A 24,855-nucleotide genomic window follows, 5' to 3' on the forward strand; every position below is an offset into this window, starting at 1 on the left:
TGAGGTAATATGTACATGTAGGTAGGGTGAAAGCAGAAAGTCCAGGTACCCATTTGATTAATAACTATTCAGCAGTCTTATTTATGGCTTCAGGAGCATTTTGGTCCCAGAATTGATGCTCTGGTACCGCTTGCCATGCGGTAGCAGAGAGAACAGACTAAGACTTGGGTGGATTCTGGCAATTTTTAGGGCCTTCAATTTTTTAGAGGCTTTTTTAGGGCCTCCAATTTTGAGATGCTTTTTTAGGACCTTCCTCTGGTATAGAGGATACATATGGTGTACTGTTCGTATGGTGCATAAGGGCACATTTTGGAATATGTACTGTAAATACTGTAACATACAGGGCATTCAGAAAGTATTCAGACCCCTTCACTTTTCCCACATTTTATTCCACTACAGACTTATTCTAAAATTGATTCTTTTTAAATAAAAAATCTTCATCAATCTACACACACCCCATAATCACAATTCAAAAACAGGTTAGATTTTTTTTTGCACAAATGTATTAAAATTATAAAACAGAAATACCTTATTTACACAAGTATTCAGACCCTGTGCTATGAGACTCAAAATGGAGCTCAGGTACATCCTGATTCCATTGATCATCCTTGAGATGTTTCTACAACTTGATTTGTGTCCAACTGTTGAAAATTCAATTGACTGGACATGATTTGGAAAGGCACACACCTGTCTATATAAGTTCCCACAGTTGACAGTGCATGTCAGAGCAAAAACCAAGCCATGAGGTCAAAGGAATTGTCCGTAGAGCTCCTAGCTCCTGGGGAAGGGTACCAAAAAATGTCTGCAGCATTGAAGGTTCTCAAGAACACAGTGGCCTCCGGCATTCTTAAATGGAAGAAGTTTGGAACCACCAAGACTCTTCCTAGTGCTGGCCTCCCAGCCAAATTGAGCAATTGGAGGAGAAGGGCGTTTGTCAGGGAGGTGACCAAGAACCCAATGGTCACTCTGACAGAGCTCCAGAGTTCCTCTGTGGAGATGGGAGAACCTACCAGAAGGACAACCATCTCTGCAGCACTCCACCAATCAGGCCTCTATGGTAGAGTGGACAGACGGAAGCCACTCCTCAGTAAAGGCACATGACAGCCCGCTTGGAGTTTGCATACTGGTGGCAGCATCATGCTGTGGGGAGGGACTGGGAGACTAGTCAGGATCGAGGGAAAAATGAATGGAGCAAAGTAATAACCTGCTCCAGAGCGCTCCAGACCTCAGATTGGGGTCAAGGTTCACCTTCCAACAGGACAACGACCCTAAGCACACAGCCAAGACAACGCAGGAGTGGCTTCAGGACAAGTCTTTCAATGTCCTTGAGTGGCCCAACCAGAGACAGGGCTTGAAACCGAATAAACATCTCTGGAGAGACCTGAAAATAGCTGTGCAACGACACTCCCCATCCAACCTGACAGAGCTTGAGAGGATCTGCAGAGAAAAATGGGAGAAACTAGCCAAATACAGGAGTGCCAAGCATGTAGCATCATACCCAAGAAGACTTGAGGCTGTAATCGATGCCAAAGGTTTTCAACAAAGTACTGAGTTAAGGGTCTGAATACTTGGGTAAATGTGATATTCCAGTTTTTCATTTTAATAAATTAGCAACATGTTCTAAAAACTTGTTTTACTTTGTCAAATTGATGAGGGAAAAAAACTTTTAATCCACTTTCAAATAAGGCTCTAACATAACAAAATGTGTAAAAAGTGACGTGTAAAAAGCCTACTGTAAGAGTCTTATCTAAAAAATAAATAAAAAAGACTTATAGACTATTTTAGTTGTTTAGGCATATTTTGCATTGATGTATTCAATTATTCACTTTTGTTTAAACGCATGTCATTCTGAAGACCACGTAGAAACAGTCTATTTTCAAAGTGCATACATTTTGTTCATGTGGAACTTTGTTCCCTGGACAAATCTTTCACTAAGGATATTCACATGATTCTATCGAAGGTAAAGTTATTATGCCAGGTGTGGTATTAAATTAAAGCAAGAGTCCCCATTCCCCCATACTCCTCCCACCCCAATACTTCCAGTGCGTCTTTGATCCCAGGTTTTGGAAAAAGGCAGCTGCCTGCCGATTGCTCCCTCCTACCACCAGAACAATTGTTATATTCAGTCTGTGTTCCAGCTTGCAGCCTGCGAAACTCCCTCCACGAACTTCCCTGGGTACTTTTCCCCACTGCTCGAGCCACTGAATGTCATTCATGCCACCGGAGCGAAAACAGGCGAACTGGTGCCTGGTCCGTTCACCCGACAATGTGGAGAATATGCAGTATTTTTTGCGCTTGGGGTGTCCTGTCTTTGACAGAGGTCTGCGCGCAGTCTCTACTGCGGTCACGACGGAGGTAGGTTACCTTTTCCCTTCACTTTAATCTAACAATCTCTAGTTTTTTTGGGCTCTATGTTAAGCTATTGGTCAGGAAATACAACTGTGTAGCACTAGCCTACTGTACAAAGCCTTATCACGAGTTGTCAATGATACGTTAGTCTACAGCACAATGCTGAAGGAACCGCATCAATCATCATCATCATTTATCATCATCACCACCCGGGAGTTATTATTTGGGAGGAATCTGCAGTGTGCGCTGTAGGCATAAGGACGCACACAGGCGCATTGCCGAGAAAATCCCATAATAAACACCAACAACACCTTTACGTCTAGGTTTTTTTCTCCTTTCAAAGATTCCCTGGTAGACATTTTGTATTAGAATGAGAAGTTGTCACAAATATTTTTTCTCATGTTTCCAGACCAACGTTTACATGCGGAGGCAATATAACGGAGGATTCTGGGATCGTTGGGAGCCTGGGTTATCCAGGGGTGTATCCCCCAAATACCAAATGTGTTTGGAGAATCACGGTGAGCCAAGCATACTTTTGGCCTACTGTGAATACATGATTCTTGTTGAACAGTTATCAACTTAGTGTGTTCCTAATTAGCTACTGAAGGCTATTACTTTCCCAGCGCCATGGCAGACAGAACGAGAAGCAATATCAGTGAACTAAAATGATTCTTGTAATACACTTCAATGGTATACCAATCCACACATCTTAAGTGTGTAATTGGTAGTCTGGTATTTGGCTAGTGGCTACAGCACCCCCTCGGGCACTTTGAGCTGCCTGCTTGGTATTTTCAACATGCAGTCTGGTCACGTGGCTGGAATGAATGGTAAATCAAGGAAATACTCACCAACAACAGCAAAGTCCTGTAATTAAAGAAAAACGGGATGTTTCTTACTTGTTAATAACATGTGTATCCCTGCTAGATTTAGACTTTGAATGATTTGACTGTCGATTGCAGTTTGGTGTTTTTAAAAGGGGAAGAGTTTCATATAGGTTCATTCATTGCATATCAGAGGAAGATCTGTTTCCTATTATATTGAGTTGTCAGATAGGCCCCTTATGTGATTGTATAGATTGCACTGTATACTGAATGTGATTGTATAGATTGTACTGTATACTGAATGTGATTGTATAGATTGTACTGTATACTGTATGTGATTGTATAGATTGTACTGTATACTGTATGTGATTGTATAGATTGTACTGTATACTGTATGTGATTGTATAGATTGTACTGTATACTGTATGTGATTGTATAGATTGTACTGTATACTGTATGTGATTGTATAGATTGTACTGTATACTGAATGTGATTGTATAGATTGTACTGTATACTGTATGTGATTGTATAGATTGTACTGTATACTGTATGTGATTGTATAGATTGTACTGTATATTGTATAGATTGTACTGTATACTGTATGTGATTGTATAGATTGTACTGTATACTGAATGTGATTGTATAGATTGTACTGTATATTGTATAGATTGTACTGTATACTGTATGTGATTGTATAGATTGTACTGTATACTGTATGTGATTGTATAGATTGTACTGTATACTGTATGTGATTGTATAGATTGTACTGTATACTGTATGTGATTGTATAGATTGTACTGTATACTGTATGTGATTGTATAGATTGTACTGTATACTGTATGTGATTGTATAGATTGTACTGTATACTGTATGTGATTGTATAGATTGTACTGTATACTGTATGTGATTGTATAGATTGTACTGTATACTGTATGTGATTGTATAGATTGTACTGTATACTGAATGTGATTGTATAGATTGTACTGTATACTGTATGTGATTGTATAGATTGTACTGTATACTGTATGTGATTGTATAGATTGTACTGTATACTGAATGTGATTGTATAGATTGTACTGTATACTGTATGTGATTGTATAGATTGTACTGTATACTGAATGTGATTGTATAGATTGTACTGTATACTGTATGTGATTGTATAGATTGTACTGTATACTGAATGTGATTGTATAGATTGTACTGTATACTGTATGTGATTGTATAGATTGTACTGTATACTGAATGTGATTGTATAGATTGTACTGTATACTGTATGTGATTGTATAGATTGTACTGTATACTGTATGTGATTGTATAGATTGTACTGTGTACTGTATGTGATTGTATAGATTGTACTGTATGTGATTGTATAGATTGTACTGTATACTGTATGTGATTGTATAGATTGTACTGTATACTGAATGTGATTGTATAGATTGTACTGTATACTGTATGTGATTGTATAGATTGTACTGTATACTGTATGTGATTGTATAGATTGTACTGAATGTGATTGTATAGATTGTACTGTATACTGTATGTGATTGTATAGATTGTACTGTATACTGTATGTGATTGTATAGATTGTACTGTATACTGTATGTGATTGTATAGATTGTACTGTATACTGAATGTGATTGTATAGATTGTACTGTATACTGTATGTGATTGTATAGATTGTACTGTATACTGTATGTGATTGTATAGATTGTACTGTATACTGAATGTGATTGTATAGATTGTACTGTATACTGTATGTGATTGTATAGACTGTACTGTATACTGTATGTGATTGTATAGATTGTACTGTATATTGAATAGATTGTACTGTATACTGTATGTGATTGTATAGATTGTACTGTATACTGAATGTGATTGTATAAATTGTACTGTATACTGTATGTGATTGTATGTTGTCTCAGGTCCCTGAGGGTAAAGTGGTGGTCCTGTCCTTCCGCTCCATTGACCTGGAGAGTGACAACCTGTGTCGCTATGACTACGTAGATGTGTACAGCGGCCATGCGAGTGGCCAGAGGCTGGGCCGCTTCTGTGGGACCTTCAGGCCAGGCGCCTTGGTCTCCACCGGCAACAAGATGCTAATTCAGATGGTGTCTGATGCCAACACGGCTGGGAGTGGCTTCCTGGCGGTGTACTCGGCTGCCGAGCCGCACGAGAGAGGTAAGCAGAATAGAATATAGACGAAGAATAGAATAATACCATACTCGTTTTTAAGGGTTTTACATGTCTTACTCCAGCGCACGGTGGCAGGAGATGGATCTAGGATGCTATAGGGGAGTCTATTTGTGCTGCTACACCTGTATCGCTTGCTGTTTGGGGTTTTAGGCTGGGTTTCTGTACAGCACTTTGAGATATCAGCAGATAGGCTATATAAATACATTTGATTTGATTTGCTCTATTTAAACTTGAGATTTAAGATTCTCACCGGTTGTCTAGGCTACCTCCCGGGCCAGGATCCACTGTGTGGGTTGAAGAGGGGCTGTGCCATCTCTAAGCTGTTGTAGCCCTAGGTGTAGTGTGTAGGGAACACTGTAGTCACCTGTATCCAGCCTCTACCCAAGCCTGTTCAGCGAAGCCTTAGACGCTGAGTCCTAGCCGTGACTCTTCTCTGACACATCTGACACATCGTAAAGACATCCGATGTCAGTGAGTGTTTGTGTGTTTAGGGCCAAAGGTCACATTTTAACAAGCTAATTAACGTGCCTCTTAACCTCCTCTAGCTGCCCCTAGTAATGATACAATACCCAGATGGAGATATCTGAGAGGGGAATTGTTTACATCTGAGAACAAAAAAGGCAGTTGTACCTTGATAAATCACTCCCAACGGATAGCAGGTGAGTGGAAGGAAAAGTTCAGACTTCTTATGTAGTTTAAGACGAGACCTATTGACTTAAAGCTTGCTCGAGGACGAGGTGAATGAAAAACAGGAACGTCTCGACACATTTCACAGTAGGACGAGGAATTTGTCACGGCTTGTTTTTCCCGGAGGAGAGCTCTAGAGGCAGACGGGTCAGCGCCGTCCCGTCCTCTTCTCACCAGGTGACGTCTCCCTGAATTAGTTTGTGGAATTTTAATGGTTGGTTGTATTTTGTATACCTTCTCTCTTGTCTCCGTACCTCTACAGTAGCTGACAGCTAGAATGTCTCTGGGTCTGTCAGTTTAGATAGACTGGTGTTCTTCACATACCTGATGCTGGAGCAGATGGACTGTGGTTGCTCTGTCTGTCTCCCCGTTCCTGGGAGTAGTTAAAACTGAAAAGCACCACACAGCCCTCTGTCTCCCCGTTCCTGGGAGTAGTTAAAACTGAAAATACCACACAGCCCTCTTCCATTGGCTCAATGTCTATTTTAGTTACTCAGACAAATTGCACTCGCCGTCGTCTGCCAGCCATGAGTATGGGAGCTCAGCTGTAGTGGAAACACTGTTAGTCACTAAACTGCATGTTACAGGAGATCCAACAGTGTTTTTTTTAAAGATCCACAGATCTCTTGCCAGTCCAAAGCAGCTTGTGTGGTAGGCTGACGTGTTCTCTCTGATGTGTGGTAGGCTGACGTGTTCTCTCTCTGATGTGTGGTAGGCTGAAGTGTTCTCTCTCTGATGTGTGGTAGGCTGACGTGTTCTCTCTCTGATGTGTGGTAGGCTGACGTGTTCTCTCTCTGTAGGCTGACGTGTTCTCTCTCTGTGGTAGGCTGACGTGTTCTCTCTCTGATGTGTGGTAGGCTGACGTGTTCTCTCTCTGATGTGTGGTAGGTTGACGTGTTCTCTCTCTGATGTGTGGTAGGCTGACGTGTTCTCTCTCTGATGTGTGGTAGGCTGACGTGTTCTCTCTGATGTGTGGTAGGCTGACGTGTTCTCTCTCTGATGTGTGGTAGGCTGACGTGTTCTCTCTCTGATGTGTGGTAGGCTGACGTGTTCTCTCTCTGATGTGTGGTAGGCTGACGTGTTCTCTCTGATGTGTGGTAGGCTGACGTGTTCTCTCTCTGATGTGTGGTAGGCTGACGTGTTCTCTCTCTGATGTGTGGTAGGCTGACGTGGTCTCTCTCCGATGTGTGATGGCTTGCCTAGCGGGTAGACTTCCTGTTAACAACACATTCCAGCAGGGGACCAAGGCATAGAGACAGACAACTGTCTTTTTTAGTTACTCGTAAATCACAAAGGAAGCATGAGATGAGAGTTAGCCTACTGATTAGAACATTCTAGGTCTCATTATAGAATTATTTCATGCACAACATTCCATCCTTTGACGTTAAAGAGGAAGAGATATTTTGCACAATAAAGAACGATGTTCAGTAGTTCTTTAAAGTAACAGCATGTGAAGCAGTATTATCTGCCAGGGACTATAACTAAACATTGTGGTTTGACTTTGCACCCATCAGGGGACCAGTACTGTGGAGGTCATCTGGATAAACCGTTCGGGTCAATTAAAACCCCTAACTGGCCTGAGAAGGACTACCCCGCTGGGGTCACCTGCTCATGGCACATAGTGGCTCCTAAGAACCAGGTGAGTGTTACTACCAGATGCCTCAGCAGTAATTAATTGGGGATCCTAACAAATACTACTACTACTCACAGTTCAACTTGACGAATGACACCACTGAGAATGATTGAGATCGTTTGAGGTTTTCACATCATTGCTTTGTGGTTTTCTCATGTTTAGTGCTGCACAGTGTAATACACCTTTAGAATGTCGGATGAAAGTAATGTGTTCTATGTAACCTGGGTTCTATGTAACCTGTGTTCTATATAACCCGTGTTCTATGTAACCCGTGTTCTATGTAACCCGGGTTCTATGTAACCTGGGTTCTATATAACCTGGGTTCTATGTAACATGGGTTCTATGTCACCTGTGTTCTATGTAACCTGTGTTCTATGTAACCTGTGTTCTATGTAACCCGTGTTCTATGTAACCCGTGTTCTATGTAACATGGGTTCTATGTAACCCGTGTTCTATGTAACCTGGGTTCTATGTAACCTGTGTTCTATATAACCCGTGTTCTATGTAACCTGGGTTCTATGTAACCTGGGTTCTATGTAACCTGTGTTCTATGTAACCTGGTTCTATGTAACCTGGGTTCTATGTAACCTGTGTTCTATGTAACCTGTCCACTAACACAGATCATTGAGGTGAAGTTTGAGAAGTTCGATGTGGAAAGAGACAACTACTGTCGCTACGACTACGTGGCCATTTTCAACGGGGCAGAGGTCAACGATGCCAAGAGGATCGGGAAGTACTGTGGCGATAGCCCCCCAGCGTACGTCACACACCTGTTTATACTCCGCATTTATCTTGCTAATGTAGCTACCGCTTATCGTTTTGATCTTGATCAACAAATCAATTCACATTTGATTTGTCACATGCACCAAATACATCAGGTGTAGACTTTACCGTGAAATGCTTACGAGCCCTTTCCCTACAATGCAGAGTTAAAAAGTAAGACAGAAACTACCCCAAAAAATAAAAAGGAAACAGTAAGAGAATAAAATAACAATAATGAGACTATATAGAAGGAGTACCAGTACTGAGTCAATGTGCAGGGGTACCAGGTAGTAATGAGACTATATAGAAGGAGTACCAGTACTGAGTCAATGTGCAGGGGTACCAGGTAGTAATGAGACTATATACAAGGAGTACTAGTACTGAGTCAATGTGCAGGGGTACCAGGTAGTAATGAGACTATATACAAGGTGTACCAGTACTGAGTCAATGTGCAGGGTACTGAGTCAATGTGCAGGGGTACCAGGTAGTAATGAGACTATATACAAGTACCAGTACTGAGTCAATGTGCAGGGGTATGAGGTCGTTGAGGTAATTGAGGTAATCTTCCCATGTAGGTGGGTGTAAAAGTGACTAGGCAATCAGGATAGATGGTAAACAGGATGCACAATGTATTCATTAGCCTATGTGATCTCTCTCTCTCTCTCTCTCTCTCTCCCCCCCTTCAGTCCAGTATTCTCTGAAGGTAACCAGCTCCTGATCCAGTTCCTCTCAGACCTCAGTTTGACTGCAGATGGGTTCATCGGCCACTACAAGTTCAGACCTAAGAAGTTACCCACCACCCCGGTACCACTGACCACCACCACCCCAGCTGCTACCACCAGACCCATACGTAGGTAACTCTCTTTCCTCTGTTTAATCCAAGCAGGAGATATATTTACTCTTGTCCATCACATTAAAGTCTTGTTGTTACAATATAAAAAGCTTTTAGCACTACAGAATTCCAATTCAGAATCATCATCATCATCTTCATCATCATTATCTTCTTCAGGCCACACATGTGGCTTGAAGTTCTACTGTGGCATTAGCCTGCGGCGTTTACTGGTTCTAACAGCAGACCTATAAGCTTGCTGCCAGCTCTTAGCAAACTGTTGGAAAAAATGTGTTTGACCAAATACAATGCTATTTCTCTGTAAACAAACTAACAACAGACTTTCAGCATGCTTATAGAGAAATTGATAATAAGAATATTGTAGGAGCTGTACTGTTAGATTTCAGTGCAGCCTTTGATATTATTGACTACAACCTCCTGTTGAAAAAAACATGTGTTATGGCTTTTCAACCTCTGCCATATTGTGTATTCAGAGATATCTATCTAATAGAACTCAAATGGTTTTATTTAATGGGAGCTTCTCTAATGTCAAACATGTAAAGTGTGGTGTCCCGCAGGGCAGCTCACGAGGCCCTCTACTCTTTTCTATTTTTACCAATGACCTGCCACTGGCATTAAACAAAGCATGGGTGTCCATGTATGCTGATGATTCAACCATATACGCATCAGCAACCACAGCTAATGAAGTCACTGAAACCCTTAACAATCTCATATTGCTCAAATAAACAGCAAATCTGGTTTAAAAAAAACAGATAAAGCAACACCTCACGGCACAACGCCTCTCCCCTATTTGACCTAGATATCTTGTGTGTATGTATTGATATGTAGGCTACATGTGTCCTTGAGCTGTTCTTGTCTATTAATGTTCTGTATTATGTCATGTTTTTTGTGGACCCCAGAAAGAGTAGCTGCAGCTTTTACCAATAATCTACTGTGGTATTAGCCTGGTCCCAGATCAGATCTACTGTGCTATTAGCCTGGTCCCAAATCAGACCTACTGTGGTATTAGCCTGGTCCCAGATAAGATCTACTGTGGTATTAGCCTGGTCCCAAATAAGATCTACTGTGGTATTTGCCTGGTCCCAGATCAGATCTGCTGTGGTTTTAGCCTGGTCCCAGATCAGATCTACTGTGGTATTAGCCTGGTCCCAAATCAGACCTACTGTGGTATTAGCCTGGTCCCAGATCAGATCTACTGTGGTATTAGCCTGGTCCCAGATCAGATCTACTGTGGTATTAGCCTGGTCCCAGATAAGATCTACTGTGGTATTAGCCTGGTCCCAGATAAGATCTACTGTGGTATTAGCCTGGTCCCAAATCAGATCTACTGTGGTATTAGCCTGGTCCCAGATCAGATCTACTGTGGTATTAGCCTGGTCCCAAATCAGACCTACTGTGGTATTAGCCTGGTCCCAGATCAGATCTACTGTGGTATTAGCCTGGTCCCAGATCAGATCTACTGTGGTATTAGCCTGGTCCCAGATCAGATCTACTGTGGTATTAGTCTGGTCTCAGATCAAATCCACTGTGGTATTAGCCTGGTCTCAGATCAAATCCACTGTGGTATTAGCCTGGTCCCAGATCAGACCTACTGTGGTATTAGCCTGGTCCCAGATCAGATCTACTGTGGTATTAGCCTGGTCCCAGATCAAATCTACTGTGGTATTAGCCTGGTCCCAGATCAGATCTACTAGTGGTCCCAGATTAGCCTGGTCCCAGATCAGATCTACTGTGGTATTAGCCTGGTCCCAGATCAGATCTACTGTGGTATTAGCCTGGTCTCAGATCAAATCCACTGTGGTATTAGCCTGGTCTCAGATCAAATCCACTGTGGTATTAGCCTGGTCCCAGATCAAATCCACTGTGGTATTAGCCTGGTCCCAGATCAGATCTACTGTGGTATTAGCCTGGTCCCAGATCAGATCTACTGTGGTATTAGCCTGGTCCCAGATCAGATCCACTGTGGTATTAGCCTGGTCCCAGATCAGATCTACTGTGGTATTAGCCTGGTCCCGGATCAAATCCACTGTGGTATTAGCCTGGTCCCAGATCAAATCTACTGTGGTATTAGCCTGGTCTCAGATCAAATCCACTGTGGTATTAGCCTGGTCCCAGATCAGATCTACTGTGGTATTAGCCTGGTCTCAGATCAAATCCACTGTGGTAGTGTCTGTTGCCCAGGATGAAAGGCAATGGAGCACACACCAAGGCTGGATGGCAGTTCATCTCTTTGTAGATTGGAAGCCAGTCATAACATCAGTCCCCTACATGTTATCACTTTCTTCTAGTATTTTTACACCTGTGATTTGTCAACTAGGACAGAGCTAAGGGGAAGGGGGGGCAGGTAAACACCCCAAAGAGACACCCTGTTCCTTCTTATAGATAGACAAACTAGATGTCCTGGAGCCCTAAATCCTGTTGACTCTGTACATAACAAACCTCCTACATCCTGTTGACTCTGTACATAACAAACCTCCCACATCCTGTTGACTCTGTACATAACAAACTTCCCACATCCTGTTGACTCTGTACATGACAAACCTCCTACATCCTGTTGACTCTGTTCATAACAAACCTCCTACATCCTGTTGACTCTGTTCATAACAAACCTCCTACATCCTGTTGACTCTGTTCATAAAAAACTTCCCACATCCTGTTGACTCTGTACATAACAAACCTCCTACACCCTGTTGACTCTGTACATAACAAACTTCCTACATCCTGTTGACTCTGTTCATAACAACCCTCCTACATCCTGTTGACTCTGTTCATAACAAACCTCCTACATCCTGTTGACTCTGTTCATAACAAACCTCCTACATCCTGTTGACTCTGTACATAACAAACCTCCTACATCCTGTTGACACGGTACATAACAAACCTCCTACATCCTGTTGACACGGTACATAACAAACCTCCTACATTCTGTTGACTCTGTACATAACAAACCTCCTAAAGGCACATGTTCATGTTTGTTTGGACACCCACTCTCTCTCTCTCTCTCTCTCTCTCTCTCTCTCTCTCTCTCTCTCTCTCTCTCTCTCTCTCTCTCTCACACACACAAAGGATCTGATGAAGGTGCTTCATGCCGGAACTTAAGCCAATTGTTTGTTTCTTCCAGAATTATGCAGCAACAGAGTGCTCCTTTTCTTTATTATCCTGGATAGTTATCAGTTGAAGTATCCTGAGGTAAGGAATGATAGTTACCAGTTGAAGTATCCCGAGGTAAGGAATGATAGTTACTAGTTGAAGTATCCTGGGGTAAGGAAATGAGTTAGTTAGTACTGGGGTAAGGAATATAGTTACTAGTTGAAGTATCCTAAGGAATGATAGTTACTAGTTGAAGTATCCTGGGGTAAGGAATGATAGTTACTAGTTGAAGTATCCTAGAGGTAAGGAAATGATAGTTACTAGTTGAAGTATCCTGAGGTAAGGAATGAGTTAGTTACTAGTTGAAGTATCCTGAGGTAAGGAATGATAGTTACTAGTTGAAGTATCCTGGGGTAAGGAATGATAGTTACCAGTTGAAGTATCCTGGGGTAAGGAATGATAGTTACTAGTTGAAGTATCCTGGGGTAAGGAATGATAGTTACTAGTTGAAGTATCCTGGGGTAAGGAATGATAGTTACTAGTTGAAGTATCCTGGGGTAATGGAATAGTTACTAGATAGTTACTAGTTGAAGTATCCTGGGGTAAGGAATGATAGTTACTAGTTGAAGTATCCTGGGGTAAGGAATGATAGTTACTAGTTGAAGTATCCTGGGGTAAGGAAATGATAGTTACTAGTTGAAGTATCCTGGGGTAAGGAATGATAGTTACTAGTTGAAGTATCCTGAAGTATCCTGGGTAAGGAATGATAGTTACTAGTTGAAGTATCCTGGGGTAAGGAATGATAGTTACTAGTTAGTATCCTGGGGTGAAGTAGTTACTATAGTTACTAGTTGAAGTATCCTGGGGTAAGGAATGATAGTTACTAGTTGAAGTATCCTGAGGTAAGGAATGATAGTTACTGGGGTAAGGAATGATAGTTACTAGTTGAAGTATCCTGGGGTAAGGAATGTTACTAGTTACTAGTTGAAGTATCCTGGGGTAAGGAATGATAGTTACTAGTTGAAGTATCCTGGGTAAGGAATGATAGTTACTAGTTGAAGTATCCCTAGTTGAAGTATCCTGGGTAAGGAATGATAGTTACTAGTTGAAGTATCCTAAGGAATGGTTACTAGGAATCCTGATAAGGAATGATAGTTACTAGTTGAAGTATCCTGGGGTAAGGAATGATAGTTACTAGTTGAAGTATCCTGGGGTAAGTTGAATAAGGATAGTTACTAGTTGAAGTATCCTGGGGTAAGGAATGATAGTTACTAGTTGAAGTATCCTGAGGTAAGGAATGATAGTTACTAGTTGAAGTATCCTGGGGTAAGGAATGATAGTTACTAGTTGAAGTATCCTGGGGTAAGGAATGATAGTTACTAGTTGAAGTATCCTGGGGTAAGGAATGATAGTTACTGGGGTAAGGAATGATAGTTACTAGTTGAAGTATCCTAGTTGAAGGGGTAAGGAATGATAGTTACTAGTTGAAGTATCCTGAGGTAAGGAATGATAGTTACTAGTTGAAGTATCCTGGGGTAAGGAATGATAGTTACTAGTTGAAGTATCCTGGGGTAAGGAATGATAGTTACTAGTTAGTTGAAGTATCCTAGGTTGGTAAGGAATGATAGTTACTAGTTGAAGTATCCTGGGGTAAGGAATGATAGTTACTATAGTTACTAGTTGAAGTATCCTGGGGTAAGGAATGATAGTTACTAGTTGAAGTATCCTGGGGTAAGGAATGATAGTTACTAGTTGAAGTATCCTGGGGTAAGGAATGATAGTTACTAGTTGAAGTATCCTGGGGTAAGGAATGATAGTTACTAGTTGAAGTAGTAAGGAATGATAGTTACTAGTTGAAGTATCCTGGGGTAAGGAATGATAGTTACTAGTTGAAGTATCCTGGGGTAAGGAATGATAGTTACTAGGTTAGTAGGTAAGGAATGATAGTTACTAGTTGAAGTACCCGGGGGTAAGGAATGATAGTTACTAGTTGAAGTATCCTGGGGTAAGGAATGATAGTTACTAGTTGAAGTATCCTGGGGTAAGGAATGATAGTTACTAGTTGAAGTATCCTGGGGTAAGGAATGATAGTTACTAGTTGAAGTATCCTGGGGTAAGGAATGATAGTTACTAGTTGAAGTATCCTGGGGTAAGGAATGATAGTTACTAGTTGAAGTATCCTGGGGTAAGGAATGATAGTTACTAGTTGAAGTATCCTGGGGTAAGGAATGATAGTTACTAGTTGAAGTATCCTGGGGTAAGGAATGATAGTTACTAGTTTACTAGTTGAAGTTGAAGTATCCTGGGGTAAGGAATAGATAGTTACTAGTTGAAGTATCCTGGGGTAAGGAATGATAGTTACTAGTTGAATGATATACCTGGGGTAAGGAATGATAGTTACTAGTTGAAGTATCCTGGGGTAAGGAATGATAGTTACTAGTTGAAGTATCCTGAGGTAAGGAATGATAGTTACTAGTTGAAGTATCCTGGGGTAAGGAATGATAGTTACTAGTTGAAGTATCCTGAGGTAAGGAATGATAGTTACTAGTTGAAGTATCCTGGGGTAAGGAATGATAGTTATAGTTACTAGTAAGGAATGAAGTTGAATCCTGGGGTAAGGAATGATAGTTACTAGTTGAAGTATCCTGGGGTAAGGAATGATAGTTACTAGTTGAAGTATCCTGGGGTAAGGAATGATAGTTACTATAGTTACTAGTTGAAGTATCCTGGGGTAAGGAATGATAGTTACTAGTTGAAGTATCCTGGGGTAAGGAATGATAGTTACTAGTTGAAGTATCCTGGGGTAAGGAATGATAGTTACTATAGTTAGTTGAAGTATCCTGGGGTAAGGAATGATAGTTACTAGTTGAAGTATCCTGGGGTAAGGAATGATAGTTACTAGTTGAAGTATCCTGGGGTAAGGAATGATAGTTACTAGTTGAAGTATCCTGGGGTAAGGAATGATAGTTACTAGTTACTAGTTGAAGTATCCTGGGGTAAGGAATGATAGTTACTAGTTGAAGTATCCTGGGGTAAGGAATGATAGTTACTAGTTGAAGTATCCTGAGGTAAGGAATGATAGTTACTAGTTGAAGTATCCTGGGGTAAGGAATGATAGTTACTATAGTTACTAGTTGAAGTATCCTGGGGTAAGGAATGATAGTTACTAGTTGAAGTATCCTGGGGTAAGGAATGATAGTTACTAGTTGAAGTATCCTGGGGTAAGGAATGATAGTTACTAGTTGAAGTATCCTGGGGTAAGGAATGATAGTTACTAGTTGAAGTATCCTGGGGTAAGGAATGATAGTTACTAGTTGAAGTATCCTGGGGTAAGGAATGATAGTTACTAGTTGAAGTATCCTGGGGTAAGGAATGATAGTTACTAGTTGAAGTATCCTGGGGTAAGGAATGATAGTTACTATAGTTACTAGTTGAAGTATCCTGAGGTAAGGAATGATAGTTACTGGTTGAAGTATCCTGGGGAGGAATGATAGTTACTAGTTGAAGTATCCTGGGGTAAGGAATGATAGTTACTAGTTGAAGTATCCTGGGGTAAGGAATGATAGTTACTAGTTGAAGTATCCTGGGGTAAGGAATGATAGTTACTATCCTGGGGTAAGGAATGATAGTTACTAGTTGAAGTATCCTGAGGTAAGGAATGATAGTTACTAGTTGAAGTATCCTGGGGTAAGGAATGATAGTTACTAGTTGAAGTATCCTGGGGTAAGGAATGATAGTTACTAGTTGAAGTATCCTGAGGTAAGGAATGATAGTCACTACAGTTACTAGTTGAAGTATCCTGAGGTAAGGAATGATAGTTACTAGTTGAAGTATCCTGGGGTAAGGAATGATAGTTACTAGTTGAAGTATCCTGGGGTAAGGAATGATAGTTACTAGTTGAAGTATCCTGGGGTAAGGAATGATAGTTACTAGTTGAAGTATCCTGGGGTAAGGAATGATAGTTACTAGTTGAAGTATCCTGGGGTAAGGAATGATAGTTACTAGTTGAAGTATCCTGGGGTAAGGAAATGATAGTTACTAGTTGAAGTATCCTGGGGTAAGGAATGATAGTTACTAGTTGAAGTACCCTGGGGTAAGGAATGATAGTTACTAGTTGAAGTATCCTGGGGTAAGGAATGATAGTTACTAGTTGAAGTATCCTGGGGTAAGTCATTTTTTTTGGGGGGCACACACACAACCCTTTATTGTTTTTCCATCACTGAGGCCAGTACTCACAATATCAAATCCCTAGTCAGATGATAGCCTTGGCAGCCCTCCACCATGATGTAATCTGGGCCCTGTGATGACCGCTTCAGATTGGCTTATCTTTCAGCCGTTTTGTTCAATAGAGTTTCTATTGGATAAATTCAGGTATGTTTATCCCTAATTTCATTCCGTTTAAGAAACGTTTTTCAACAGAATCGGGACAATGATTACACCCTTGATCACATGCAAACACAGTTCACTTTCATAGCAGCCACATACAAATAGCTGGTTGTATATAGTTAAGTTCATTCCTCGTAAGGAATGATAGTTACTACGCGAAGTCTCCTCCTAGTCACCTAGTTTTCCTGGGGCCAGGGACTTACAGTTGAAGTATCCAACAATGATAGTTACTGTTGAAACAGGCAAAAAAACTGTCAGCTTGGGGATTTGATCTAGCAAATGTTTGGTTATGAGTCCAATAGCTCTAACCACTAGGCTACATGCTGGGGCAGCACACCTATACTTTGAGCATGAACAGTACATCATTATTTGATTGTTTTTATTAATATTATTATTCATATTTTTAGCTCCTTGGGTGTAAGAAAAGTGTTTTTCAAATTAAATGTGTTATTATTATGAATATTATGAATATTAATATTATGTGGGGCAGCAGGTAGCCAAGTGGTTAGAGCGTTGGGCCACTAAACCAAAGGTTGCTTGATCAAATCCCCAAGCTGACAAGGTCAAAATCTGTCTTTCTGCCCCTGAACAAGGCAAGGCCGTCATTGTAAATACGAATTTGTTCTTAACTTAATAAAGTTTTAAAATAATAATGTGATCTGTTATGTAGGATTCAGTGGTGGTCGGTGCCGTTTTAAGATGAGGGAGGATTAACATTTTTTAATGAACATCACCTTACAGCATATTGGATGACTGCCATTCATATTCCATTCACCCAGCTCAATGTAACACTGATAGGTTTAGGGCTACCACATGATACTCTAATTTTCCCTATACCCATCATGAGGTTGCTACAACCTAACCTACGAATGAAAGTTTACAACGTAGGTGCACACAGGTCGAGAGAAATTAGAGTAATCAAGGTAATAGACAGTGACACATTCAATACTGACTTGCACACTCTTGCCTGCATCTAGCTGATCTAGATTGTAATCATTAGTCTAACTGTTGCAAACAAGAGTTTCTATTGGATAAATTCAGGTATGTTTATCCCTAATTTCATTCCGTTTAAGAAACGTTTTTCAACAGAATCGGGACAATGATTACACCCTTGATCACATGCAAACACAGTTCACTTTCATAGCAGCCACATACAAATAGCTGGTTGTATATATAATTCATTCTCGTATCTATCTACGCGCTCTCCTCCTCTCACCTTTTCCCTTCGCTTGTGAACTTCAGTGCACAACACATCAGCTGTCTGTGAACAGGCAAAAAAACTTTCCAAGCCAAACCTTCATATCATGACCGCTATACACAGCCACCATCATTGACACATTTTGTATCGAAGTCAGTGTACCCAGAGGAGGAGAGAAGCTAGCTGTCCTCCGGCGACACCAAGGTGCTACCTTACAGACTGCTGTTAATTAAAGGCTACTGTAGACATTCATCGCAAAATAGTGTGTTTTAATAAATGATTTGGTGACTTGAATATATTTAACTGTAGTTTTATCTCAAAATGTTTCACTATTTAAGATGGTCCTCCCTTTCCTCCTCTGTCCTCCTCTCGGGAGCCTCCACTGGTAGGATTCGAAGTTACTTACAGTTTTCAATGGGACGTGTTTATACTAATTAATTAGCCTATGTTTGATTTCAATGCATTCCCTGAATTGTCTCGAGGTTAAATAAAATCAACCCAAATCCTACTTGCTAGCATCACCCGAATGTGGAAGAATGTGAATTAAGGGACTGTGTTCTCTTTTTCTCTCTATGTCTCCCCAGCTCTGAAGTACTCTGTAGGTCTGTGCCAGCAGAAATGCAAAAGAAGTGGAACCGCTGAGAGCAACTACTGTAGCAGTGACTTCGGTAAGAGAAATACTATTTTCCCTACAGCTAATGCTACATCTGTTACTATGGCTGCCCTACCTAAAGCTGCCAGTACTACTGTCACAAATACTTAGCAGGAACAAACAATAACAGGTCAACAGTGTGTGTGTGTGTGTGTGTGTGTGTGTGTGTGTGTGTGTGTGTGTGTGTGTGTGTGTGTGTGTGTGTCAGTCAAATCAAATCCAACTTTATTTGTCACATGCGTGGAATAGTGTAGACCTTACCGTGAAATGCTTACTTTACAAGCCCTTAACTCTTAGTGCAGTTCAAAATTTAAGAAAATATTTATCAAATAAACTAAAGTAAAAAAGTGCACAATAAAATAGCAATAACGAGGCTATATACAGTGGGTACAGGTACCGAGTCAATGTGCGGGGGTACAGGTTAGTCGAGGTCATTTGTACATGTATGCTGGGGTAAGGTGACTATGCATAGATAATAAACAGTGAGTAGTAGCAATGGGGGGGTGACAGAAAATCCTCCCAACATTAATTAATCCCACATTAACATTAATCCCAGTCCATATGAACCATCCCTCCCACAACAAGCCCATGTTGTCATGACACACTACCCATGGCCTTCTGGGTTGTTTCAGCGCGTCACAGAAGCTTCCTTGAGTGTTTTCTGAGAGGGCAGTGAATGGGAAGTGGGACAGACAGAGTTCTCTTCTCACAGAGTAAACAGAAGGAAAACTGTTGCTAACAGAAAGTGTTAATTCAGCCAACATACTCCAACATACTCCCAACATACTCCAACATTCTCCAACATACTCCAACATACTCCAACATTCTCCAACATACTCCAACATACTCCAACATACTCCCGACATTCTCCAACATTCTCCAACATACTCCAACATACTCCATGACCTCAGTTTGCTGCCCCGTCCTTCAGACTACCTCTATTCGTTACTTTTTCTCTGAACAGATTGTTGATGGAATGAGGCAGGTATTTTATTCATGCTTTTTTTTTCTCAGGGAGATTAGGTCAGATATTTGCATGGGAAAAGGGTTCTGGCTCACTGGCTGTCAGTGAAGCCCAGTAATGTGGCGTTGGTGGAACATGTTATTGTATAATACATTGGCAGACAAGCTGCAGTCATATCAAGCCAAGAGCGTTACGTCACACGTTCTGATGACTAGGCTAGACACAAAAGGACCTAACGGACAACTGGACTGACACGTCTTTTCCTTCCTGTTTACACATGGTTTTCCTTATGTCCTATTCAACCAGTACATTTTGATGAAAGCCCCCACGGCAGGAAACGTCCCCCACGGCAGGAAACAGCCCCCACGGCAGGAAACAGCCCCCACGGCAGGAAACGTCCCATCACGGCATTGAAAGATAAACTTAATCCCCGTGACGAGGCAGGCTCACAAACGTCCCAGCATCACAGTATTCGCATTGAAAGATATTCAATCTTAATCCTACTCGTGACGAGTGTCAAGGCTCACACAGAGCCGACTCACACAGAGCCGACTCACACAGAGCCGACGGGACTTAATATTGTCTAGTTCTGACTCACCACCATTTCACAGAGCCGATAACACAGTTTTCCGACTACACAGAGCCGGTTCTCACACAGAGCCGCTCACACAGAACCGCCTGTGGTTCTGTTCAGCACACCAATCCGAAACACCGTTTCAGACTATAAATCGAAAGCGGGTTTTGTTGAGCGCCTGTGGTTCTGTTCAGCACACCAATCCCAGCCCTCTAAACTCCCTGTGGTTCTGTTCAGCACACCAATCCCAGCCCTCCAAGCTCCCTGTGGTTCTGTTCAGCACACCAATCTCAGCCCTATTAGCTCCCTGTGGTTCTGTTCAGCACACCAATCTCAGCCCTCTTAGCTCCCTGTGGTTCTGTTCAGCACACCAATCCCAGCCCTCTAAACTCCCTGTGGTTCTGTTCTGTGACAGTGATAACAGGAACTGTCATCACGGCGGTGGTGCGAGGAGGCAGCGTGTACGCCACCATCTCCATCATCAACGTCTACAAAGAAAGCAACCTGGCCATCCAGCAGGCCGGCAAAACCATGAGCACCAAGATCATCGTCCTCTGCAAGAAGTGTCCGTTCATCAGACGAGGTGTGTAGTCGTACAACAACGAGCCGCAGCTCTGGTCCAGTATGTTATGTGCGGCTCGAACGGTTTTATATGGTCTATGGGCTTGAAGAAGTGCCCGTATAGCCCAGGACCAGATCTATGTGGACCACTACTAGGGGATACACTCTCCCCTGGATATATTAATCAGTTTGACTTGGTTTAGTAACAGACATTCACCATGATATACATGATAGCACCAGGTATTAGTCCACGATAGACATTCACAATGATCTGCATGATAACACCAGGTATTAGTCCATGATAGACATTCACAATGATCTGCATGATAGCACCAGGTATTAGTCCATGATAGACATTCACCATGATATGCATGATAGCACCAGGTATTAGTCCACGATAGACATTCACCATGATATACATGATAGCACCAGGTATTAGTCCATGATAGACATTCACCATGATATGCATGATAGCACCAGGTATTAGTCCATGATAGACATTCACCATGATATACATGATAGCACCAGGTATTAGTCCACGATAGACATTCACCATGATATACATGATAGCACCAGGTATTAGTCCACGATAGACATTCACCATGATATGCATCAACACACTGTCTGTGGAACCCAGAGGAGAAAGGGGGGATACCTAGTCAGTTGTACAACTGAATGCCTTCGACTGTAATGTGTCTTCCGCATTTAACCCAACCCCTCTGATATCTTAACAGGAAACTGCCTTGCTCAGGTGCAGAACAACAGATTTTTACCTTGTCACATCTCAGGGATTCAATCCAGCAACCTTTCGGTTACTGGCCCAATGCTCTAACCACTAGGCTACCTGCTGGTTACTAGCCCAATGCTCTAACCACTAGGCTACCTGCTGGTTACTGGCTCAATGCTCTAACCACTAGGCTACCTGCTGGTTACTGGCCCAATGCTCTAACCACTAGGCTACCTGCTGGTTACTGGCCCAACGCTCTAACCACTAGGCTACCTGCTGGTTACTGGCCCAACGCTCTAACCACTAGGCTACCTGCTGGTTACTGGCCCAACGCTCTAACCACTAGGCTACCTGCTGGTTACTGGCCCAATGCTCTAACCACTAGGCTACCTGCTGGTTACTGGCCCAATGCTCTAACCACTAGGCTACCTGCTGGTTACTGGCCCAACGCTCTAACCACTAGGCTACCTGCTGGTTACTGGCCCAACGCTCTAACCACTAGGCTACCTGCTGGTTACTGGCCCAACGCTCTAACCACTAGGCTACCTGCTGGTTACTGGCCCAACGCTCTAACCACTAGGCTACCTGCTGGTTACTGGCCCAATGCTCTAACCACTAGGCTACATGCTGGTTACTGGCCCAATGCTCTAACCACTAGGCTACCTGCTGGTTACTGGCCCAATGCTCTAACCACTAGGCTACCTGATGGTTACTGGCCCAATGCTCTAACCACTAGGCTACCTGCTGGTTACTGGCCCAACGCTCTAACCACTAGGCTACCTGCTGGTTACTGGCCCAACGCTCTAACCACTAGGCTACCTGAATAGACGCTGATGTGCTACCTTCCTGAATGTCTCAGCCATTCCGCCAGTGCATTCAGCCTCTGTCTTTGTGATTTCACTAGGCCTCAACTACATCTTCATGGGCTCAGCGGACGAGGATGGGAAGGGGAAGATCGCCCCACATCACTTCGTTATGGCCTTCAAAGCCAAGAACCAGAGGGGCCTCAACGTACTGAAGACCAAACGCTGCTGAGATCAGCTACATGCTGCCTGAGACTCCAGCCCACCACCACCATGTAACGCCATTCTCGTTAGTCTCCGCCCAGCATACCCTGGCTCCGCCCCTCATCGCCTCTCATCCGTCACCACAGGACTAGTCTACAGATCTCAGGCTGTGATTGGCTGTTTGTTTCTCTTTCTTTTCCCATGCTGTTTTCCTCTCCTCTGAGCTGGACCTGTTTTGAGCACAATGTGAAGATGTGAGTGTAATAATTGAAGGAGGAGAGGAAGATAGAGAGTACCAGTTGGAACGAAACAGGAGAAAATGTTTTGTAATATGCTAATACCTAAGTTAGTTCTCTTTTTTTTCTATTTAAAAAAAAACCCACACATTTTCTGACGTTTCAAGGCCACTAAAAACCGCCAAATGTCACGATGAGTGTTGGCTTGGATCAAACATGGGGTTTTGGTTACAGGAAGTACATTATTGAGGACTGGGTGTTGTAGTTTTAAGGACAGTGTTTACTAACTGCTCTTTATCCTCTATGTTCACTTTGGATATGGGAGGTATTTTATGTGGGGTCGAAAAGTGCAATAGTTTAATATATACTATTCCCAATGGAATGATTTAGTGTCAAACTGGTGTTCTGTTTAGTACTGTCACTTATTAGCCAAAGCGTTTACGATGAATGGATACAACAATAGCACTCCTTCTCATTATGTCAGCTTGGTTTTTGTCGCCTTTCATTCAAATGTAATGTTTGTAATAAAAAGTAGAGATGTGAACTCAAAGGACAATTCCTCTCAAAAACCATATTTTAGTATTTGTTTCATTAGTCCATTGTTGATATAGTCCCATAATGTCACTTTTTTAAATCACTTTTTCAAGATATATAACTTTCAAAATACCGAAATACAACCGGTATGATGCATTTTGCCAAAAGATCGTTTTTGGGTGGAGTTTTCCTTTAATCAATATAAAGTATTTTCATATGAAACAATTAGTAAATGTTATTTATATTTTATTATTTTCTTCTGACCAAATAAAAAATAAAACTGAAGTGTATTATTATGAGGTGATTCTTCATATGGAATGTCATCTTTAATTAATTGACCAGTAGTAACTTGTCATGTTAACATTGTATATATGAAGATAAATAACCATTTTATCTACATAGAGTTAGTGGTAACTTTGGCCAGGTGTGGAGGCAGCTGTTGGTCGGGCTGAATGCTCCATTGAGCACTGGGAATGATCAGGTGTGGAGACAGCTGTTGGTAAGGCTGAATGCTCTGTGTTAACCAGGGATATGCTGGCGCTGAACAGTGAGAAAAACACTCAGATGCCACTATTAAAACCAACTGTCTCCTCCTCACAGCCAGCTCTCTGTGAGAAAATAATATTCTGTTTTCAAGTATTTTCCCAAGCGTGGGATGCAACTCAATATTTAGTCTCTAATCGTTTCTCCAAGGTAAAAAAAGCAGAGGCGGGACCAAGTCACTATTATTCGAGTCACAAGCAGGTCTCAAGTAACGAGGTCAAAGTCTCAAGTCGAGTCCCAAATAGAACGGGTCGAGTCCCAAATAGAACGGATCTCCCAAGGTCTCAAAAAAAGTCCCAAATAGAAGAGGCGGGGACCAAGTCACTATTATTCGAGTCACAAGCAGGTCTCAAGTAACGAGGTCAAAGTCTCAAGTCGAGTCCCAAATAGAACGGGTCGAGTCCCAAATAGAACGGGTCTCAAATAGAACGGGTCGAGTCTCAAATAGAACGGGTCGAGTCCTCAAATAGAACGGGTCGAGTCCTCAAATAGAACGGGTCGAGTCCTCAAATAGAACGGGTCGAGTCCCAAATAGAACGGGTCGAGTCCTCAAATAGAACGGGTCGAGTCCTCAAATAGAACGGGTCGAGTCCCAAATAGAACGGGTCGAGTCTCAAATAGAACGGGTCGAGTCTCAAATAGAACGGGTCGAGTCCCAAATAGAACGGGTCGAGTCCCAAATAGAACGGGTCGAGTCCTCAAATAGAACGGGTCGAGTCCCAAATAGAACGGGTCGAGTCCCAAACAGAACGGGTCGAGTCCCAAACAGAACGGGGCGAGTCCTCAAATAGAACGGGTCGAGTCCCAAATAGAACGGGTCGAGTCCCAAACAGAACGGGTCGAGTCCCAAACAGAACGGGTCGAGTCCCAAACAGAATGGGTCGAGTCTCGAGTCAAGTCCATGTCGTGCATTGTAGTCGAGTCACGAGTTCTCTTTCATGTCAGTCTCAAGCCAAGTATTTTTGTTGTTGTTTTATCTGTACAGACAATGACTTGTTCAACTTTTGGGGTAGGTTCCTTGTCAATCATTTTGCTTATTGGTGAAATCAGCAATCAGACAATATATTTAAGTAAATCAATCTAAAACC

The 24,855-nt window shown here is 42.0% G+C and overlaps 1 protein-coding gene across 1 annotated transcript; it reads left to right on the forward strand.

The window, feature by feature from the left end:
* The first annotated feature begins 2,167 nt into the window (after positions 1 to 2,167).
* On the forward strand, positions 2,168 to 23,511 carry LOC115127232 (procollagen C-endopeptidase enhancer 2-like). The gene is made up of 9 exons (XM_065019265.1): positions 2,168 to 2,355; positions 2,759 to 2,867; positions 5,093 to 5,348; positions 7,565 to 7,689; positions 8,304 to 8,440; positions 9,132 to 9,295; positions 18,554 to 18,637; positions 20,584 to 20,742; positions 22,352 to 23,511. The coding sequence occupies exons 1-9, from the start codon at positions 2,267 to 2,269 to the stop codon at positions 22,480 to 22,482; spliced, it is 1,254 nt and encodes a 417-aa protein (XP_064875337.1). The 5' UTR covers positions 2,168 to 2,266; the 3' UTR covers positions 22,483 to 23,511.
* Positions 23,512 to 24,855: the final 1,344 nt, after the last annotated feature.

Source organism: Oncorhynchus nerka, linkage group LG6 (genome assembly GCF_034236695.1).
Source record: "Oncorhynchus nerka isolate Pitt River linkage group LG6, Oner_Uvic_2.0, whole genome shotgun sequence".
Lineage (NCBI taxonomy): Eukaryota > Metazoa > Chordata > Actinopteri > Salmoniformes > Salmonidae > Oncorhynchus > Oncorhynchus nerka.